Source organism: Mycteria americana, chromosome 1, assembly GCF_035582795.1.
Source record: "Mycteria americana isolate JAX WOST 10 ecotype Jacksonville Zoo and Gardens chromosome 1, USCA_MyAme_1.0, whole genome shotgun sequence".
Lineage (NCBI taxonomy): Eukaryota > Metazoa > Chordata > Aves > Ciconiiformes > Ciconiidae > Mycteria > Mycteria americana.
In genome coordinates this window covers 150,135,608-150,157,316 of record NC_134365.1, presented here as the reverse complement: position 1 = coordinate 150,157,316, position 21,709 = coordinate 150,135,608, and the positions used below count along the sequence as shown (strand labels likewise).

The window sequence follows — 21,709 nt, the reverse complement described above, 5'->3', positions numbered from 1 at the left end:
GCTTCTTCTCCCCATCCCTCACAGCTGCCACCAGCACGCTGACCATTGCGTCCTGCGACGCAGCAATCCCGGCGCAGCTCCGGTGGGCGAGCGGTCCAGCACCGAGGGCAGGAGACAGGCGGTCACTCGGGAGGGGCATCCTTTCCTCCTCTGAAGAGCTTTACTCTTTCAGGCTTTGTATTCAAGAGAAAGAAACCTCTCTCTGAGCCTTTCCCGAGGGTTTCGTTGCTGTCTAAGAGTGGCTGGCTGATACCACTCTTCAGCAAGCACGCTAACGTAAGGAGCCCTGCAGCACCCACAGCAGCCTCCTGCGATTGATGCTGAGTAGCCAGGAGTCAGGAACCAAATTTCCAGCTCTGAAGCCTGGGAGACAGTGGAATAAAGAGAGAAAGGGGAAGATTAGAGGTATAGTAACAGAAGACTTGTCAGCCAGATAGGATTTTAGGAGTTTTGTTATTACATATAACACATAAGACTAAACAAATACAAAAGCATATATAATACATAAACGATGAGAGGTGGGCACAAAGCTGGATGGTGAAGGTTAGATTGGTAGAAGGACCTAAAATATCGCTATTATTCCCAACTTGTATATATTTCCTTAAGACCTTAGTAGGTAGACGACTTAATAGCCACCATCTCCAGGCATTATGGAAAGATTATAAAAAGCAACAGCCCTCCTTTTAAAATTATTTTGATTTATTTTTGTCTAGTAGAATTGGCCAAGTACGTCTTTAGCATTATGCCATTTGGCTCAATGACGTTGCAGAGCTATGAATTCACTATGAGAAGAACAACTCCTTCTGTGCCCTGAAGAATATAAAAGCCTTGGTGCCTAGCTGGAAAGCAAATACCTCTTGCTCAAGCCACTTATGTTTTTCTACTTGAGAAAAATTAAAATCTCATCTTATTTCTTTGCATGCACTTGTCATCCACTCAGAGTTTTATCCAAATAAATCTCTGGTTCTTTTCAAAGAACATCTTCCATATGAGTTGCATTAGCTTTAAAGACTCACCAAGAACAGAGCGGTCCAGGCTGACACTCTTGGTTTCCAACAGAGAAGTAACTGCATGAATCTTATCCTGCAATTCTGCAGCTCAGTTAATTAAGTATTTGATGTCCTAAGAAGCTGCTGACTCCCAAAGCCAAGGAGAGGGAGCCGCCAGGCCCCGTTCCCATCTTTGGCCACCAGACAGTGACGTTCGGAGACTTTCCACCCATCACACCATGTTACACAACTCTTCCCCTCTCCCCACCCCACAGAGTTGGTGAAATTAAATAGCATGAAAAATTAACCCCACCGTTGTTGGAATGCAGCTGGGTAATGTGTGGCCTCATTTGCTGCTACAGGAGAATATGTGTTTGCTGCTTTGATAGTGGGGGCTCTGTGGACGGGGCGGAGGGGAGCCTGGTAGCACAAACCCTGGGGAGCACCTCTGCAGCCCCACATCCCTGCCCACCCTCCGGGTATCCTCGGGCACCTCGGACCCTATATGCACAGGATGATTTCTGATTTCTCTTTCCGTGCCTTGCTACCTGCTGTCCATCCCATGGCATCCACCACCCCTTCTGCTTTTCTTTCCTTCCTTTTTCTTTCTTGCTGCACCCTTTCTGCTGCTCTCCTACTGTCCCATCCCTGGTTTTGTCAGGTTCATCACCTGCAGCCTCATTTCTCCTTGCTTTTCACCTCTGCTGGCCCTACCCTTCTCCACTTTTGCCCCACAAAACATATCCCCATGTCTCCTGAAAAACGGAAAAGAAATAAAGAGATATATGTAACAAGGGATACACAAATATACCCACAGCCGCTCGGGTTCCTGGATTAGTGCATATGCCTCATCGCCTGCTGCTTTCTTCTTTGTCCCTTGATTCCTCCAGCATGTCATCTTTGCTTCATGGTAAATCACTGGGCTGAAGACTAACTTTTAACTCCTTTGTCAGGTGCCCAGATATTGCCCCGACCTTCCTTTGGGGCACATAGTTTTCCATTACTTCTCTTTTAAGAATCACAGAGAGAGAGAGAGAGAAAGATTAATATGGAGAAAAGTTTTACTTAGCTACAAAATGCTTTCCTTTTATAACTTTCAGCATGATTGGCAGATAGGTTTATTTAATCAAATTGCCTTTTCTGTCAGTGTATTATTTAATGAGGGAGTTCTTTTTTTTGATTGCATAGGAAATGTGGAAGCATTTGAGAATTTCTGATGTGCTATTTACTCATCCATTATGTTGGGAATCAGTTTAATTTCAATGTCAGCAGTGGAATTAATAATCATAACAGTTATCTGTCACAGAATGATCTATTTGGGGATTTTCTCAGCAAACCAGGATATATCCCCCACCCTTTCACCAGAGAAGGAAGTTTTAAAAAATAAGTCAAGTTTGAACGTGTTTTTGTTTTGATTATCCCTTCTAGGCTGATGGTAAAGGCACATATTTTCAGGCTTTAATTCAGTATTGTGTCACTGATATGAAATCCTTTACTAGCGTAAATTATCCCTACTTTTTTTCCCCACTTATTTCACTCTGAGTTTCTCAAACGCTTCCATCAAGGATGGCTCCCCCATTAAAGTGCACCCTCCCTCTCTGCAAAAAAAAAGACAGTCCTGGCTTTCCAGAGATAATGCAAAATCCCCTTTTGGCAGTCGTGCTAGTTTGGGCTGACTATTTTTGGTGCTGCACTTCACCATTGGACAAACAGGCTTCCCGTGTGAGAGCAGGGGAGTGCCTGAGTGGACAGACGGACAGACGTGAGGGAGGCACATGGGGCCCAAATCTGGTCCTGTTCCCTTTAGGTTTCCTTTGGTTCTGCGGTTACGTGCAGCCCTACATAAGTAAATAACTGATAAATGAATAAAACCTTTCAGCTGATACGTTTGATAAGTACCAAGACTTTTTATATGACTCCAAAGTAAGGGCAGTAACTGTTAAATGAATTGCTTTTTAAATAAAACACATAAGAGAAATTTTTAAATCCTTCATTGTTCCTTAAAATGTTTTAGTGCCTCATTAATTCTTGATTAGCCTGGCTGTTAAGAGGCCATTATTATGTGGTAATAAGGTGTAGGAAATTACCTCTAGGACTATAGGCATGTCACACAGACCTGCTATAGTTAGCACCTCATCAGGTGCTGAGACCAAGTGCCAGCGGTATAAATTAGGGGTTCGCTGCCTGCTGGTGGGGCTTGTGGTGGTGGTCCTGTGTGATGGGGTGTCTGCTGAGATGATGTGAGTCCTCTGGTGCAAAAAAGTGGAGAAGACCTGACAAAACATAACCCTCTCAGCAGCCTCCTGAGGGCTCCCTGGTCTTGCCTTTGGCAGAGCATGGACGCTGCTATAAAACAGTGGAATAAAATTACTTTGCAATTACATTCATTTAAGTAGTTTCAAATATGCTTGAAGCTTGCGCAGATGAAAGTCCACTCTTTGCTGTATGATTTGTTAAGCAGAAGTGTCATAGGAGATTTGGTGCTGGTCCAGCAGAACATCCCCAAACTAACGACCTCCTCAGGTCATTAGTATTTCTTTTGAACACAACGCCCCTCAAAGCCTGCTACAAACATTGGTAAAGCTAATCATTATTAACCTTTAACAAATAGGAAAATGAGCCTTAGGGGCTATTTTTATTGTGATTTGATGCAACATTAATCAGCATTCTGAAGGAGAGACATACTTGAATGTCCCAGGCTGCATATATTTATTTTTCACTGCGTATAATGCTTTTCTTTCCCCTAAATCTCTTTGAGGCTGATGCTCTAATGCTCACAGTATGCAGCTCCCATTCATTGCCTATACATGGAGCTAATGCGATTCGGCAGCATCACCGTCTTTGAAGAGCACCGAAGATGCTAATAATTAAAAACACGAAGTGCGCTCTCGCTAGTACTTCCCTCCTTATTCCTTCCCGGGTTTCGATCTCCGCACAGCAGATGAGGCACAGTCCTCGGACGATGGAGAGCATCTTGGTGCCAGCATGGCTGCTGTCACTCTGCCAGCGTGCAGGGGTGATGCCCCGCGGGGCGTGCCAGCTCCTGCTCGCCTGCCTCTTCGTGCTGCTGGGTTTCAGAGGGCGTTCACACCTCAGGAGTAGTGTCGGAGCAAAGCTCCAGGAGAGCCCTGCTCCCGAGAGGCTTGTGTTGTGCCTGAGCCCCCAAAACGGGGCTATGGCCTCGATTTCAGTCCTAAATATCCATGTTTGTTGTTAAATAGCTAGGCACTCATTTCAGTGTGCTTTCACCCAGGTCTTCAACCTTTTCAAGCCCGTGGTGTGGTTGCCGCTTGCTCTGTGGGCCATGTGCGACTCTGTCCCTTGCCCCAGCCCGGAGCACCACCCCAGCACTCCCCGGGGATGGACCTGGAGCTGCAAGCAGCTGGAGAAGGGCACCTGCTGCTCGTCCCCGTTTAACCCTTCGTCAGCCTCAGAGCTGGGGCTGCGGGGAAAAGTCTCCGTACTTGGTATTTCAGCTGCTTCAGAAGCTGAGGTAGCCCCAAGACCAATGCGGGGTGGCTGTTGCGAGCCATGGGCACCACTCCCCCTCATCCCCAAGCCACCGGACCGCAGAGCAGCCCAGAGGGCATGGGCACCCCTCCAAGCCAATTTTCACCCACCCCTTCTCGGCGTGACGAAGGACACCCCTCAGCACGGTGCTCGGCTTTGGCTGATTTTGGGTGTGCCTGCCCAGTCGCAGAGCCGTACCCCTGCCGAGCCGGGGGCAGACGCGATCCCCGCATGGAGCATCGTGCCAGCAGCGGACCCCCTCCCCAGCTGACAGGCGGTCGGGCACCATCACCCCACTATGGCTAGCATCCCACGCACAGCCCCAGTGGTCCCAAGCAGGGGTGCAGAAGGCATCTACCTGCTGCTGCTTCATACATCTGCTGAACGTATTTTTTTAATATCTCGAGACAATAATTAGCAGAGAATTGTCATGTCTTTTACAAGGATGGGGGAAAAAAAACACCAAAAACCAAGTATTTAAAGGGCACTTCTGAGTGCAGTTTCAGATCTCACGAGAACAAATGGAAGGAGCAATTCCAGCCCAAACCAAAGACTGTTAGGAGTTAATAACTACATGAGCGTAGCAGTAAAGAACGTGAAGAGTTAACAGTCGCAGCGTGACAAAAGTTTATTTAATCCTACTCTAAACAAGCAATATAACAAATCGTTGTTAGGAATGAATGATCTCTCACATGTAGCTTAAAATAATCAGATTTTGATTTAAAATACCAAAATAGGTCAAATGTTGCAGGTTCTTCTGGAAGAAATTCAAATCGTCCAGTCCAATTTTATTTTTTATTTGTAACATTTTACAGATGAATAAACGCGTTCTTTACGTAAAACACGCTTGCCCCGTTTGAGGCGGGAATGTGTATTTGCCAGAGAATGACAGACTCTTAAATGCTGACATATTCTGCTCCAGTAGCTGTGCTGTGCTGTGCTCTGATAGAAGAGATATTGTTGTACATAGAAAGATACTGTTTCGGCACCTCTTCACCTTCCCACCTTGTCTTCGGCCTTCTTTCACTTAAAATTTCCTCCTAGCACAGGCTCCAAAGGTGAAGTAGAGGCTGAACAGCATAAGATGTTGGGTCACGGGTACGTCTGAGGCAATGCCGATGTGTTCCCACTCGAGACCTGGAGTTTCCTTCCCCAGTTCTGGATCTGACTGAACGGGGTGACTTTGGAAAAAACCAGTGAATCTTTTTGCCTCGGTTTCCTCTTTCCAACTGAATGAGAATAATCACGGGTTTGTTTACTTTTGACCTGATGGGGTGTTGGGAAACGTACCTACGCAGAGATCTCTCACCAGAAAAGTGTGATAGAATACAGCCCGATAATAAATTGGTGCCTGTCTTGATAGGATGGGTCCTATTTCATACTAGTTAATGAACCTGGTAATAAGGAGAGTAAGTCCTTGTGCTTTGGTGTTCAGCTAGAAGGAAGAGTTGGAGAAAGTATCGATAAGAAAAGGTTCTGGCAGACCTTTCGTTCACTCCTGATTCTTCCCTGACACAGCTTTAAATTGCATATAGACTTCAAGCACAAGACATTTATGAAAATATGTAGTGAGGGCTGTTTGCTGCATCTTTTGAACAGTAAAAACTTTTCTGCCGTTAGTGTGAGGATAATAGTACACTGAAAAATACTGAATGATTTCTTTAGACTAATAAAGACTCTGCTGGAGACAGTCTAAAGGTTTATAGAACTTCTGGAAAGTTATTTACATACTTCAAAAGTCTTTTTTGTCAGTCTCCTACATTTTTGCCTATTTTATTCCATATTTTCATCAGCCATCTGATGAAATATTAAGTGCCTGATAAACCATGTGCAACTGAAGTATTTTCTCTTATCAGTAAAAAATCGTTTGCCTTGAAGGTAATACAGTGGGCTAAGTTAATTGCTGATGGAACTGGTTTTACTAGAGTGACACTGATGGTGAAACTAACCCAATACGTTTAAGTTTAGGAGATCCACTTTTGACCATTAACATTGTTACTACTAAATTGCATTCTTTAGAAATCAAGCCTCATCCCTCATATATGTGACTTTTTAAGTACATATTGCATAATATAGACACAATATTTGCCTACAAATTATTTGCAGTTGTACTAAAGTAATACATTATTATCTGTAGGGTTTATTCTTACTTAAATATCAAACAGATAATTACCCACAGCTCTGTCAATATTAAGCCCTGCATATTTTATTTCCACACCCAAAAGTACTTCTGAAATAATAATGATTGTTTTGATTGGACTCGATCTGACATCAAATAATAACAAGTTAAATGATACTTAATGCCATTTTTTCAAAAGTGGAGGGCATAGGTAGATCCTGTAGGAGACTACGTAGAATTCAGTTCCTGGGAACTCAGTATCAGATAATCATAAAGTTCAAACACACAAACCAACCAACTAACCAGTTGTATAATGGAGCAGGTTTGAGCAAGTGGTCTTAATTCCAGTCTGATTTTGAAAAAACAAAAAAACCAAATAAACAAAAACCCAAATCCTCGAATTTCAGTCATGTAACAATCTGAGAATCCATTTCCTGCATGCTTGGTTCATACCAACACTTGCTTACAGCACTGCTATGGTAGAGAAGGTTGCTCCTATGGATGGCAGTCTGACAGCTGATGGCAGAAAAAAATATTTCCCGGAAAGCTTCAATTAACAGCCAATGAGTGGGAAACAATGAAATTGTGAAACTGTTTCCTCCAGTATGTTTTGTGGATGCAGATGAAACTCAAACCAAGGCTAGTTTCAGTACCTTGCAAACGGAATTAAATAACTTCTGAATCAGCATGGGTAATTGATATTTTGTTTGATACAATAAAAAACCATATGGGTCAACTGAAGAAAAAAATAGTTGCGTTCATTTTCTCAGCAAAATGGAAAAAGTACCTTCAGGCCTAATTGTTTCATTTAGCTTACCTCACTCCAGAAAGCACTTGGGCAGCCTTATTACAGCACTAGATACAAGTATATTTCGAAATAATGTTTTTGAAAGAAGAAAATGAAAGCATAGCATTTCAGAAATGTTGAAATTAATAATTTTACATAGAAATTAAACTTTTTTAGTTATTTAGGGAAAAGCATTTCTCAAATCTAGCAATTCCCAAGCATTTTGGCCAGTCCTCCCACTGTTCTTGATGGCTGAATTATTTGTCAGAAAATTCCCCTCAGCTCTAAATCCCTCACACAAGACTTTAGTTAGAGCCTCGTCTATGCTCAAACCTTTGTGAAAAATTATTGTCGACATTTTTCTCAAGATGACTCAACACTTCCAAAGATTTAGGATGGCAGAAAGCATTATCAGATATCATTTAGACTTCCAGATTATTATTTTTTACAAGATGGTTGCGGTAGTTAGCAGCTGGGTGGTAGAATTTGGCAATCAGAATACAATTGTGTCTAATTCATTTTTATACACTACTCCTATTAGTTAAAAAAGGATATTTCTTTGGAAGTGACATTACAGCCCTGACATATGATTTTTGAATATGACTTTTTCTCAAAAACTGCCAGCATGGTACTGCCAGCATGCCAAGCTGGTGTCCGGGAGAAAATTTAAGAGCAATGATAAAATGAAAGGGGAAAACAGAAGCTCTTCTTGCAAACAGGGGTTTGTAATAGATATTCTGACATGATATGAATGATGAGGGATGGAAAATTCATAACAGTGTGTAGAAGTGCAACACACTCTCTGTGCGTAGAAGACTGACCTATAACTCATAAGATAGTGTGTGTCGAGTGAGTTATGAGAGTTGTTCCCCGGTGTATATTTAAAAAGAGACATTAGAAAGGAGATATAGCGTGGTTTACTATTTGAGAGCTAACTTCATAATTTTGTCCAAAAAGTGTTTTTAAAGAAAAAATACCCACTTTTTTTTTTTTTCAATATATATATATTGCAGTCCAGGTGGTGTATTTCTGCACAGCACATGCAGGACCTGAATGCTGGGAGTAAAGCCCTTCCCCTCTCTGAAGGAGCAGCCCTCAGTTGATTATTTCTGCTGTTGCAATATCCAGAAGAGATTATTTCTGAGGAAGAGAAATTTCCCATTTTGAATCCTAGAAGGGGTTATCTTGTAGTGAAACAAGCTGGCCAGAAGTGCTTGGTGCCATCAGACCCCAGGGCAGCCAAGGGTCTGTGCCAGGAAGCCCATGGACAACCCAAGCACACACCTCAACCGGAGCTGCAAAATGCAATTTGAATTAACGGGATCCCACGTGAGCAACCATCCCTTCAGTGCGGCTCCGTGTGAAGCACAGGAACTCTCTGAGCACTGCAGATTGCACGCGTTTTTGTCCCCCGCAGCAGTGACGTTCACGGCCACGTGCTCGCCCCAGGTGCCAGCGCCTGCCTCCAGCTCCCCTGTCCCTGCAGTGCCTGTGCCCCGAGCCCCGGTGCTGCGTGGGCAGCCCCTTCCCTCCCTCAGCCCATCCACAGGAAAACCTGACAACTCCTCCTATATTTTGGTGGCACTGCTATCAATTCGCAGATGTCTGCCCTGTTGGGATCATCTTCTCCCCTTTCAGCATCCTGTGATCACAACAAAAGCAGAGAGGAGAAAAGAGAATACTATCACTAATACACCATCTCCTAAGAAGTTTGTTAGCGTGCTGAGCTTAGTAAAAATGTTGGAAACACCCTGGCCACGGAGGTAGCCCCTTCGGGAGCAGCGCTACCCCTTTCTCTGAGCCGAGCACACAGGGCGCAGGTCTCCGTAATGAGCAGCGATCCATTTGCCCCATGGGGCAGAATGCTGCCTGGCGTTTTGGCCGAGAGCTTTGGTTTCCTTTTGTAGTCTGCCTCGTAAGGAAAAAAATGTGTTTTTCCCTATGCCTAGCTTGGCTGCAAATGAGAAACCTGCTCATGGGAGAGGTTTAAGCCCGTTTCTGTAGAAATTTGAGGGCTGGAAATTTTGACAAAAATCACAGCAGCCTCAACGTATTTAATGCACAGAACTTTCTACAGCTCACCCCTCAGCATCAAGTGATGGCACATCAGCCTGGCCATACATGAGCTTTCAGGTCTTTCTGCCTCTTGTTTCTTTTTTTTTTTCCCCTCTTGCCACACACTGTATTAATTATTTGACAATATATTCTGATATTGTATTATTTCAACAATAGTGGAATGTAATGGTATGTAATTAGGAGCCAGAATATAATAGAGGTATGAAGACAATTTTGGCGATGAGAATTTTTTTAATTAAAATTTCATTACTGCAAAAGTGTCGTGCTATTGCCCTTTCCAGTGTGTGAGCAGCAGTGTCTGAGTGAAAGGGATGACCCCCAGGGCCAGACAGCGTGGTTTGCCGTGCCTTGCGCCCCGGTCGGGGATTCTCCCGAGGCACTGCCCTTCCATACCATGAGAAACTGCCAGGGCACAATATATTTTAAAGTCTCTATAAAGTGTTGATTTTACATTGAAACTCCTTCCACTTCGGGTGGGGGGGAGGGAGGGAGGGTGGTTGGTTTGGTATAGGGGGGGTGTCTGTGAAGCATTTGGGGTTGTGAGGAGTCTGTTGCACCACGGACCTGTCAATTTTCCATATTTTATCCTCGCAGCCCATATCTTTAAATGAAATGGTATGCTCCCTTTCACAGTAGCCAACTGGGTTCTTGTCTGTTTATTTGCTTGTTTTAATCATTTTTTCTCCATCTAGTCAAATAAACCTGTAAATTCAGTGTGTACGCTATGGAACCTCATCCAAAACTATACTGTCTCCTTCCTGACAGGGCTGACAGAGAGTATAATCACTTGTATTGTCCAGAGTACTGTTTACATAAAGGAGCAATAAATACCTGTTGAAATTTTTACTGGAGGCCTCCCAGATGGATGGTTCATTTATTATTACAGACAGGGTTTCATTTACTTAGTTATTAAAAGAAGCAGGCCGCTACAGCCCATTTATAACTATATTAAAACTAAATGAAGCTATAAGTATTGCAGACGGGACTGAGTAAAATACATATAGCGGCTTTCCAGGAAATGGCTGGGAAAAGTATTTAAAAGGAAATGCTGAAAACTTTGGGGGTCCTGGTGTGTCTTTCACAGCCATGCTTCTACTGGCTGGAGCTCGGGAGGTTATGGAGGGGGTATAGTTCCCATATGTTCCTGTCCTGCCGCTCAGTGCCATATATATATTCTGCAATAGCCCTTCTGTATCTGCCTGTCAGCCATGTGCCATTGGGAGAGACCGAATTAGCCTGTTCCTCCCCTCCTCTAGCCTTTATTGACATGAAAAGCTCTAGCTGGGGATATCGAATAATCTTTCTTTTTATCCCAGAGCCAGACTATCATTGAATATGAACTCCAGTTACAGGAAGGTAACTGGACTGATCTGTAAAGCAAGGCAGATTCATCAGGTGGCTACCAGAGGTCTTAGTTTTGAAGGTATCACCAGAGGTCCAGTGCAGCTGGCCATGAAATTAAAATAAAGGTTGTGGGTGGTCTTTGTGGCACTTTTCTAGCACTGAGGACGTTTCACCAGACATACGCACAGCTACTTTGAATAAAGATAAATCAGTCACTGGATGGGAAGCACGTGCTTGCCTGGGAACTAGATCATGATTTTGTTATGTCCAAGCTAGACAAATAACGGACAGTCCCAACAAGAAAAGGCTGGTGTGCCAAAGTGGAAGAAATTGTTGACCAGAATTTGATGGGGTAGAAAAACCTAGAAACAAGGAAGTTTGGAATTTTTTAAACAGAGCTTGTTAGGTTAGCAAAAGGCTGCATTTCCACAATCAAGGAAAAACCCAACCTTGCTGAAAGCTAGCTCAGCTTCAGTGGTGAAGTAAAAGTAGCAATTAGAAATGAAAAAGCAATCTGTGCAATAGAGATGAAATATAAAATACATGTAATATGAAAGGGGAAGATAACAATCAATCTAAAAGAGAAATTATAAAATACTGAAGATGGATAAAAGGAGTGGAGGATACCAGAGGAAAGTTCAAGGACAATGAGAATAAGGGTTTTCTTAAGGTATATAAAGAACAACAACAATAAAGAAATTCTAGCAATAGCCCCTTGTTAGCTGGAAATATTAAAGCTGTTAATAATATTAGAGTAATAAATATTTTTTTGCATGAGAAAAAGCAGGGTGCCTAGTAGACAGGCAGGAAGCTGAACAGTGTCTAGAGACAATAAATTATTTAAAATCAGTTACCCTAGATACAAGTATTCGTAAGCCTCAGATCCTCCATGCTACCACATAGCCATGAAGGCCGCTGGCTAGCAAAATCGGAGGGTCATTTGTGATGTACCTTGAAATGCGGGGTAAACCCCAGGAGACGGCTAATGCTGTGCAATATGCCAAAAGGCCAAGGAAGAAAGTTTAAGGACAGATCGCCTGGCACCTCCTACTGCACACAAAGTTTGGGGGGAGGCCAGACAGGGTTCCTTTAATACCACCGAGGAACTGAGGGATAAGAGCATAATAATTTCCGTTCGATGTTTTACTTTCAAGGAAAGAAATTTGGTTCTTATCAACCAAATCTGATTTCATTCTGTGAGAAGCTGGCAACTAGGACAGGGTAGGAAATTATATTCACCGATGGCAAAACTTTGTGGAGGATGACAGAGAAAGAAACAGTGAGGATGGAGCAGGTTATCAAATAGTCTGAATAATTTAATAATTCAGCCTCACTTAAACAAAGGAGGCTTGAAAGAAACCAACACGAAGCTGTATCTCCCAGAGCAAGGAATGTCCCCCTGACTCTGTTTTTAAGTGGGGACTCTACCCTGGGAAGCTGCAACTCTGTAGGATGCTGCAATTCCAAACGCTGGGAATCCTGCAGCTCAGCAGGACGCCCCGGCACAGAGAGACGGCGTGAGCCTCTGGTGTGCAGGGCAGGGCCCAGGGGATCGCACCGGCACGCGGAGCTGCCGCTTTTCCCACCGCTTTGATGATACAAGACACTTCTCATTTCGGCGCAGCAAAGTTTGGGAACCTCTAGCCTAAACGATCACATTTCCCTTGCCCGACCTGCGAGACAGGGATAAACACCACCACAGCCTGGGCTATGAACGTTGCTAAAGGAACGGTCAGCGTTATACAGATGACTGCAGTCATCTGCAAGGGAGCACGAGAATAAAAATGTGTGAGATGATGACTCCAGCATGAGGACAGATGCTTATAATGCTGGGGATTAGGCAGAAAGAGGCTATTTGTAAGGAAATAATCACCGAGTACAAAATCAGATGCTGCACCTTCAGCGGGGAGACTTGGCAGTGGCGGTTCTGTCTCAGACACATTAAATTCCCCAAGATTTCTGCCACAACCGCTGACACGCAAGGCGGTAGTGCAGTTCATGCACTCTTATTTCATTTCGCATTTGAAATGAATATTTTGTAGATGGCAGCACCAGCAATTGCTAGGAAATCAGAGGGAGAGAGTTAGTAAATAACTGCTAATCACACCCAGAGAGCCTGGAGGGAGCAGGAGCAGGGAGGCAAGAAATGGATTGGAAAATTGCGAGCAGCGCATTCGAAACTTTTATCCCCCAAATGTGTTTCCTCCTGTCACACAGAGCATGATTAGCCATGAAACTTTGGGAAGTCCTCAGAGTGATTGGACTACTTAGACGAGTGTTTAGGCGTGAGCTGCCAGTACGTCGCTCATCACTCTTCCCTCTCTCTGAGTATTCATGTATTTTTAGGTGGCTTCCTTGCTCGGGGAGTGGGCTCGCACAGGTTCGTTTCCCTGCTTTTTCTGAAGAATTTCTCCCATTTTTAAGGAGGCACTCTGGGTCCTTCTGCCCAAACATCATTCTCGGGAAGCGCTGTGGACTGTGGGGCACTTTCTTGCCACCCTGCCGAGGAGTTAGAAAATTCAGGGTATGATTCAATTGCATTTGTTCTTCCTTTCTTTAAAGGGGGAAAACATCACCAGGGCATACCCAGTCGCTCCCCGGGGACAGCTGCTGCAGAGGAAACCTTATTTCAACTTCTGCTCATAGGAGAGAGTGATGGCTGTATCGTTCGGAGAGGACTGCCTTGCATTTCTAATGAGACCATCAGTGTAATGGGAATTTAGCAGAGCATTTAGCTGGTTTAAATGGTTTTGGAGAGCGGTGTAGACCAGCCTAGATGGATTCAAGCCAAGGACAGAAAACTTTTCCTTCAGAGCATCTATTTATTATTGGAATTGCTAATTCTATTTCTATAGACTGAGTCCGTTTTTCAGGCATTTAAATTCTACACTCTGGAATTAAATCTCACATTGATATATATGCTCCATTCCAGCATTAAGTACATTAATATTTCACCAGCCTGATTTTACTGGTCTTCTCCCTCTGTTTTTAATTAGATTTGACGGTATTCTATATAATCATGTTTTCCTACATGTTTCTGTGTAGCAGAACTTGCACAAACTGTTTGTTGAGGGGTTTTTACAACTTAAACATCATATATTCAGAGTGAATTTTAGATGCTGCAAGCAGTGCTTGCAGAGGTCTTACAAGCCTGCTGAAAGCTCTATTACAGCATTTATAAAATATCCTCTTGATCTAGCTGTTTACCTCAATCCATAAGCTTTTGACTTTATTTCATATAAAACACGAGTAAATACTACACTTTTCAGATAATATAAATGCATGAGCTTTTTTAAAGTGAAACATTTGCATCAGTTATAGCACTAAAGTGAAAAATAATTTCAGCAATCAGAATCTAATTAATTAAAAATTACTACTGTATAAAAACAGCTACTCCTATATTTAGGATTAGTAAACAAAGCTTTTGGAAATACCTGTTTTGGCTGTAGGTAAGTAGCAAATATAACTGGCCATCTGTTATGTGCAAGTAACCAAGGTAATAGCAACAACATTAGTTTTCCTTTTTTTTTTTTCTTTTTTTTTAAGGAAGGAAACGTGTTCATCTGTTTCTTATGAACTCTCCATACTTCTTACCAGGCGTATTTTTCCTTGCATTTCTCTTTTAGAAAGCAACCAAAGACAGCCAGAAACCAAAGGTGCATTTGTCTTATTGGAGCTTAAGTCATATTACATACGTGAACACTTGGAGCTGAAATAATCCCGGTAACATAAGGGCACAGTCTGGAGAGGAAGGACAGATTCCCACCTGGCCTTCTCTCTCATTTTGCTGGGAACAAGAGTTAAAGGTCTTGCACAGTGTTGTGCCTCCAGGAAGGTTTTGTTTTGTTTTTCTACGACGTGAAGCAATACTTTTCTTTTCCTATATCAGCGCATCCATTGTGACTTTAAACATCTGGAGCCAGTCTAAGAGCTTTCTAGCATACTGCTACTTAGAATAGTATCTATTTTCTCTCTGGGTTTCTGGTAATACTGAAACTAATGTCCAGTTCTTGAAAGGTCACTATGCATTTATGGGAAAGAAAATAAAATGTCAATATTGTGCATTAAAAAATAAGATAATTTTCCAAAAACAGTCTCATTCAGATGAAACATTGTGGTGGCATAAACTTGAATGAGTACTTAGTTATCTGATTTTCATATTTCATCACAACTCTTTGCTTTGTGGGGTTCCTCTTCAGCTAAAATCAAAGTATTTTTCCACTACTGAAGTTCCTTTCCTACATAATGAGCAGAAATCTCAAAAGTCCGCAATAAATACGGTATTCTGACTGAGATGCTGCCTAGCATTAAAATGGAACAATATACTTGATCAGATTAACACATTCATGAGATCTTTCACAAATTGCAAAGATGGTGACTTCTGAATTCATTTAAATGACAATTGCAACATACATATATTTGTGCCCTGGGCTTGCAAACCATTGGCATGTTCTTTCCTAAAGCATTGTGTTAATGATTTAATTACTATCAATATTTTTCCTTTCCTTTTTTTGGTTCTAAACATCAAAATTGTCATGAAGACCATTTCTTGTATAGTATCTTAGACCACCAGAGGGACACAAGGAGGGGTTTGCCCCTCATTTTCATAACCTCTCTTGAAAATCTTCAGGGCCTCTTCTGCTGTCCTTTGATTTACGTGCCAAAAGGGGATCTCTCTAATCACAAAACAAAACCACAGAGGCATTTTTGAGAGTTTTACGCCTCAATAAGTAGTTTGCGAGGGGAAGGAAAGAATTCATTAGGCCAAGGAATGTGAGATGTGTCAGAGGTTAAAGTAAAATGCAAGGTGTGATGCCTGCTGCTTCTTTCATGTGCATCAGCAGATATGAAGGATAATTCCCCGGGTGGGGCCATGTCTTCACCCTGGAAGAAAATAGCTATCCTCCTAAGTAGGGCTATGCTGGAAGGGTCTCGGACTGGCTCCGGACATTAAAAGTTGCAACTGATTCCCAACTGGCTGTTGAAGACCGCTTCCCCCAGACACCGCACCATCGACAGCTCCTTCCCCAGCAGCTCCTTCTCCTCCAGCTCTTTCAAACCCAAAAATCTTTGACCTGGGCCCTGGCTCTACCTTCACACTTGAAACTTGATGTTACTTTGATGTTACTTCCCAGAGGGGAAACTAGATGTCTTCCTGCTATCCCCCAGACTCTGGCTGGGGCTGAAAATAATCCTTGCTTGGGACTTGACTTTCCAGCAACAACAAATCAGGAAAACAGACAGACAAAACAGTGACGCTGCAAGTCTTGACCATTCCCTTTGAGTAAGGTGGTTCCTGGGCAGCCCGCGATGGCCTCCCATCCCAAACGCCGGGTGCTTTTGACCAGGAGCATCTCCTGGCCCTTCAACGTGCTGGGATGAGCAGGAGTCCCACAGGGTCCCTCTGCAGTGCCCCACATGGTCACCCTGCCCTGATAGCCTACTGAGCCAATGCAGGGAGCAGCCCCTGGATAAAACAGATCAGGCTTTCTGATAAGCTACGTAGAAGATTTGGACACGCAGTGACATTGAAACTGGCAGATGTTGGGCATCGACGCCCTCTAGAAGACTTTCTGTCTATTTTCCATTGCATGTAAGTAACCCCTCACCTCCCTCCTTTCCCACAGTAACTGCGTGGCCCAGCACCCCAGGCTGCAACCCCATAATTGGTTACTGGAGAAAGAAACCAGCTGGCTTGCTAAGGCATTTCTCAATATCCCAAACTCATCCTCATTTCCTTTCATTATGTCTCTACCTGTCACGTTCTTTGCGGAGAAAGGAACAAATGCATTAATTAGAGTGCAGTGAGCGCTCCCACCCGAGCCTCCCACCCCTCGCTGCCTCCGCTGCGACCTCGCGGAGACTTCACTAAAAATGTGTAATTAGGTTCTGCAAAGTGACTTCCTGACCGTATGTGCTCTTTGCGAGTGCAGAAGCCCTAAGTGGTGGTGTGTGTTTTTCAGAGCTGCTTCGAGTACCGCTTCATTTTTCTAGCTTTTGTTTGCAAAGTTATATTTACTTATCTTCTTACCAGTGCCCGAGCACATCAAAGCCAAGTCCATTTCGAAAAATCTTAAAGCCCATGGACGATGTCACTTACTGGCCTGGATTTTGCATGTTCTGAAAAAGGTGTTACAGAAAATAGCTATAGATAAGCTGTGTTGAAAAGGCTGTGTTTGCACATGAGTCTGTATGTTTTTGTCTGTCCGTCCTTGTACTAGTTTGCCAGAATATGTAAAGAAATTCCATCCTGAGCAGGGGTTGATTTAAACATGATCTGAAGTGCTCTGCTAACATAGAGTGTACCAAAGCTCATTCTGTGCTGAATTTGTGCCAAAGTGCTTTTCAGATAAATTACAAATTAATGTAGTGCTTCTTGTGAGCTTAAAGTATTTGTCTTCTCTTCTGTTCTCCCTCTCTTCAAGTCAGGTCTGCTGGTCCAGTTATGGACTTTTTCTTTTAACCGTCATTGTTGTCATGGTGGAAATGAGTTGTTGAGGAGAAGCGTTCCTCAAAAGCATCCGACTCAGAATTTATCTAGCTTCCTTAAGACGCTTACTGCAAACTGAAGCCCCTATAATACAAATACCTCCTCCTCACCCAGGGAGTGCTTCAGCCTGGGCTGTGAGAGCTGCCTGGTGTCCAAGGAGCCTCCCTCTCCAGGACTGCTGGCAGGGGAAGCTGAAGTCACTGGTGACGGTGTGTCCTGCTCTGGCTATAGCTTTGTAGATCAGGGCTGAGGGCCTCACCTGACAGTGAAAGCAGTCGGGGAACCAGCGAAGACTTTTAGGCATGGAGGTTATACCTGCACAGCTCCTGCCCTTACAGGGTAGACCTCTACATTGGCAAGCTGTCTTAACCTGATGCATCCTTGTGACAAATACATGGATCAGGCGGGCTAGATCCCACTCTAGGGAAAAAAAGCAAGCAAGCAAGCAAGCATTTTATGATGACCTGTTTTTTTCCTATCCCCAGCGTTAGGAGGTTGTACGCTGATGGTAGTTCCAAAAGGGGCCACGAGCCCCGGGCAGGCAGTGCTTTTCTTGGAGAGCAATGGTTCTGAAATGAGAAACAGACAGGGAAAATAAAGACGGGCTAAAACATACAAGCAAGGAGAGGTTGATGGGCCAGGGCTGCGGTTTCTTGTTTCTTTTATGTGGATGGTTCCTGCTTGCACTCCTGGAGCTCCACTCACACCTCCACACAACCTGAAGGCTTCGAAGCATCATAGTTGCTTCTAATCACAGACTCACAATACCCATTTTTTTTATGTTGACACAAAAAGCCAGGATGCTAATAAATACACAGAGCTTCCTATAACATTTCATTGAGTCACCATCCTTGGGGGTATTTAAAAGACGCGTAGATGTGGTGCTTAGGGACATGGTTTAGTGGTGGACTTGGCAGTGCTAGGTTAATGGTTGGACTTGATGATCTTAAAGGGCTTTTCCAGCCTAAAAGAATCTATGATTCTGTGATTATATGCTTTTGATTTTCCAACTTCCATTTAGGAGAAGAGCTAAATTGCTAAATCTTAAATAACGTATGTAACTACCACCTCACTAGCAGAAATTCACGCACTCAAACTCAAGGGAGAGCAGGCAGTGACACCCTGGGTGCTCTGCTTTTCACACAATAAGCACATCTCTCTCTGCTTAAGTCACTATCAGTGCAGATTTCATCACATTTAATTACATAATGCTCAATCCCAGATCTGAGCTTTCTATTTTCAAGCACTGTTTTCTCAGGGATGCCCTAAACAGATCTAACTAAAAACATAAGCAATTATAAAATTGTTTGGATCCCTGTAAGTGGTGGGATCCAAAGCCTATGTGGATCTTGCAATGTTTAGAGTAAGCTTTGCCTTTCTGACATATTTTAGCTCCTAGGAGCTCTATCCCGTGTCATTCGTACTTGTCCCGTTTGCCCACTTCTCGGCAGGGCTTGTTAGCTTGGCCGGTAGCTGCATCAATACGGCCACTGGAGTTTTTGCTGACTCAGGAGAAGGCAGAGTGAGCTTTTTCCTGCCTGTGGACATATTTCCGGATAAAACACAGGCAAGTCTTGCTGTGAGATTGTCTAGTCCCTCTAACTCAATGGGTGACCTATATATTTGAGGTGTCTGCCTTGCAATGAGATTTTGCTGAATTTGATATGTTGGTTTTACAGAGGAAAAATCTTGGCATACGTAGAAGGAAATGTGGGAAAAAAGCAAGACAAGAGTGGGAGTTTCTGCTCTGACCCCCCATCCTATTCTTATACACCTATGTTCCCCAAAAGGTGCCGTGGGGAAATAGGGAAGCAGCTGTGATGGCAGCAACAGGCAGGGACTGTACGTATAGCGAGGAGCTGAGCAGAGGGTGGTTGGGCTCGGTTCTCTTTTAAGACATGGCACACCATGTCACCCATGTAAGAGTCACGCTTTTCAGGCACACTCTTGGAAGATCTATGCACAAGTACAAGGAGGTGGTTTGAAATTACTACGTATGTCTTTTTGAGATATTTACACTCCGGGGACCACCCACGTCTCAGGATGTGTTTGAATTGCTCACCAAGCTTTCTTCTGGAGTCAAGATGAAATTACAGATTCTCTTTTCCCAGCACGCAAGAAAAATTAGTAACTTTCTGAATTATTATTATTATTATTATTATTATTATTATTATTATTATTACAGAGGTGTTTTTTAAAAATAGGTCCCATTCTTGAAGACCTTTCAAGCACTGGGGAAAATCTTTGCACCTCTTCAGCTCCTTTAACTGCTGGTTACTTAACCCTAGCTTGTAAAAAAAACTACATGGAGGTAAAAACAAACTCCTCTGCTTTGTGAGCCAGTTTAAGCCAGTTGAGGAAAGGATATGGGAAGGGAGGATGAAATCCCCGTTAGAAAAGATGCATTATTTTCTATGTTTATATGACAGTGAAATCCTTGTGGATACTCTTGTGCACTGAGACAATATATTTTAGTTTTAATTGTTTCAGTCAATGTCAATTTTACATCAAACATGCAATAAAGTAAAAACGGCCTTTGGGAAACATCACTGAATCTTATTTTGTGCTGCAGTACTGCCAGAGTAAATATCTACTTCTGTTTTGTAAGCTCAAAGCCAAATGGAGCAAAATTTTCCTTTCAGAGAGACTACTGACCTATCAGCACCAAAAATATTATTTTTAGCATATAAAAATTGTTTGTCAGTGATTGTAATAACAAGAATCTTTGCAAAATCCATTATTACTCTAGTAAATATTTTCCCTTAGGCAGTAATAGTAGGAAATGAATTAAGAAGTTAGTTGATAGCAACTGGATAAGAAAAAATTATAAAGTGTCACGTCTACAGAGTTACTGGGATAAAATATATTTTCTTTCTATTTAAATGATTAAATGTTTACAGTAGCTCAGAGAAAACATTGGATCTAAAGCATTTTGGTAAATTATAATTTATTCTGCTGCTTGCTTTCCAGAATGCTAGAAGATGACCTCAAGTTAAGCAGTGACGAAGAAGAGAATGACCAGGTAAGAACCAGACAACTAACATGTCACTTGTAGCATGTTTCATGTCAGGACTGAGCTACTGCAAATATTTTGCTAACGCATTTTCAAAACAGACATAAAGGTTATCAAAATACACGGCAGTACTGTAACTGGAGTAACAGATGTTGCTGCTCAGAGCCAGCCCGCGTGTGCTAACTGCTGGATTGGTGGGGAACAGTCTGCAGTGCTCTTGATTTATTGCCTTGATGCGACCCAGAAGGTTTTTGTATCAGTCTCCTTCTGATTTGATTTTGTTTTGGTTTAAAGAGCAGCCAAGGAGGGGAGAAACAGGAATTCTGGATTAAGGGTTCAGGCCAAACCTTGCAATCATAAGCTGGCCCCAGGGATTAGCTGCTGGGCTGCTTCCCTCTTACCTGCCTAGAGTCTCGCCGGCATCCCCCCAGCCCTCGCCTCTCCTCTGAGCATTTTCAGTCCTGTCTCTGCATGGCCCATGCATGCTAAGAAAGCGAAGGACAGCTGAGAGAAAGCCTTGGCTGTGTGTTTGGTTCACTCCATAACACAGCAATTAGGGCACTTGCCTGGGTTTTAATAATGCCAAACTACCTGACTGGGAGCAGATACGTCAGCCAAAGTTTTCCATGTGTCAGAAGAGCTGGGTTTTGTTGGCAGCAGGAGGTGTCTCCCAATCTTTCCTTAAAACATTGTTGTGTTTTGTCTAAATAATTAACTACTCACTAGAATAGGGCTGGATCTTGACTTTCCCATGGCTGGCCAAGTGCCTCGTTGCCAAGCGGTGCTACGCCACACTCCTTCTCAGTATACTGGCATGAGTGATTTGGTTGGGGATGAGAGGGCAAGAGCCACTTGCCTTCCTTCTTGCAGTAAAATGCATGTCCCGTGCCTTCACCTGAGCATATGAGGGCAGTACTGCCCCTGGTTGCGTCTCACAGATGGATCCAGACCTAGATATAACATGGGTTTCAAATGTGATTATCTCAGTCAAGGGTAACTAGAGCTGTCTAGACTTCTGAAATTCAGGATCTTAAACAAATAATTCTAGGTATGTAGGCATGAAGCTCTTCCAGGGTTTTCTTTAACTGTTGTTATTAGAATTTTACAATATATTCCAAACAGGTAAATCAAAACCTTTTAATATTTATACTAAACCATTATTTCATCTATTTTGAGCAAAGCTTCTTGGTGTTAAGAAGATTCAGCACATAGATTCAATTATTTACATATTTATACAATTTCTTTTTGTTTAATGTATTTCATCCTGAAGCACTTCACATTTAATTACTCTTCCTGCTTGTCTAGATAGTTTAAAATACAGCGCATAGACAGCGTAGGGCAAAGTAAAGTGAGGGACAGAAGGGATGCCTGAAGAATAACA

The 21,709-nt window shown here is 43.0% G+C and overlaps 1 protein-coding gene across 1 annotated transcript in view; it reads left to right on the top strand.

Moving 5' to 3' along the window:
* Positions 1-21,709, top strand: part of AFF3 (ALF transcription elongation factor 3) — a 278,863-nt gene that overhangs the window by 166,542 nt on the left and 90,612 nt on the right. Inside the window, exon 8 of the mRNA XM_075495743.1 lies at positions 20,286-20,337. Coding sequence (XP_075351858.1) covers positions 20,286-20,337 — 52 coding nt within the window. The remainder of the gene's footprint in view (positions 1-20,285; positions 20,338-21,709) is intronic.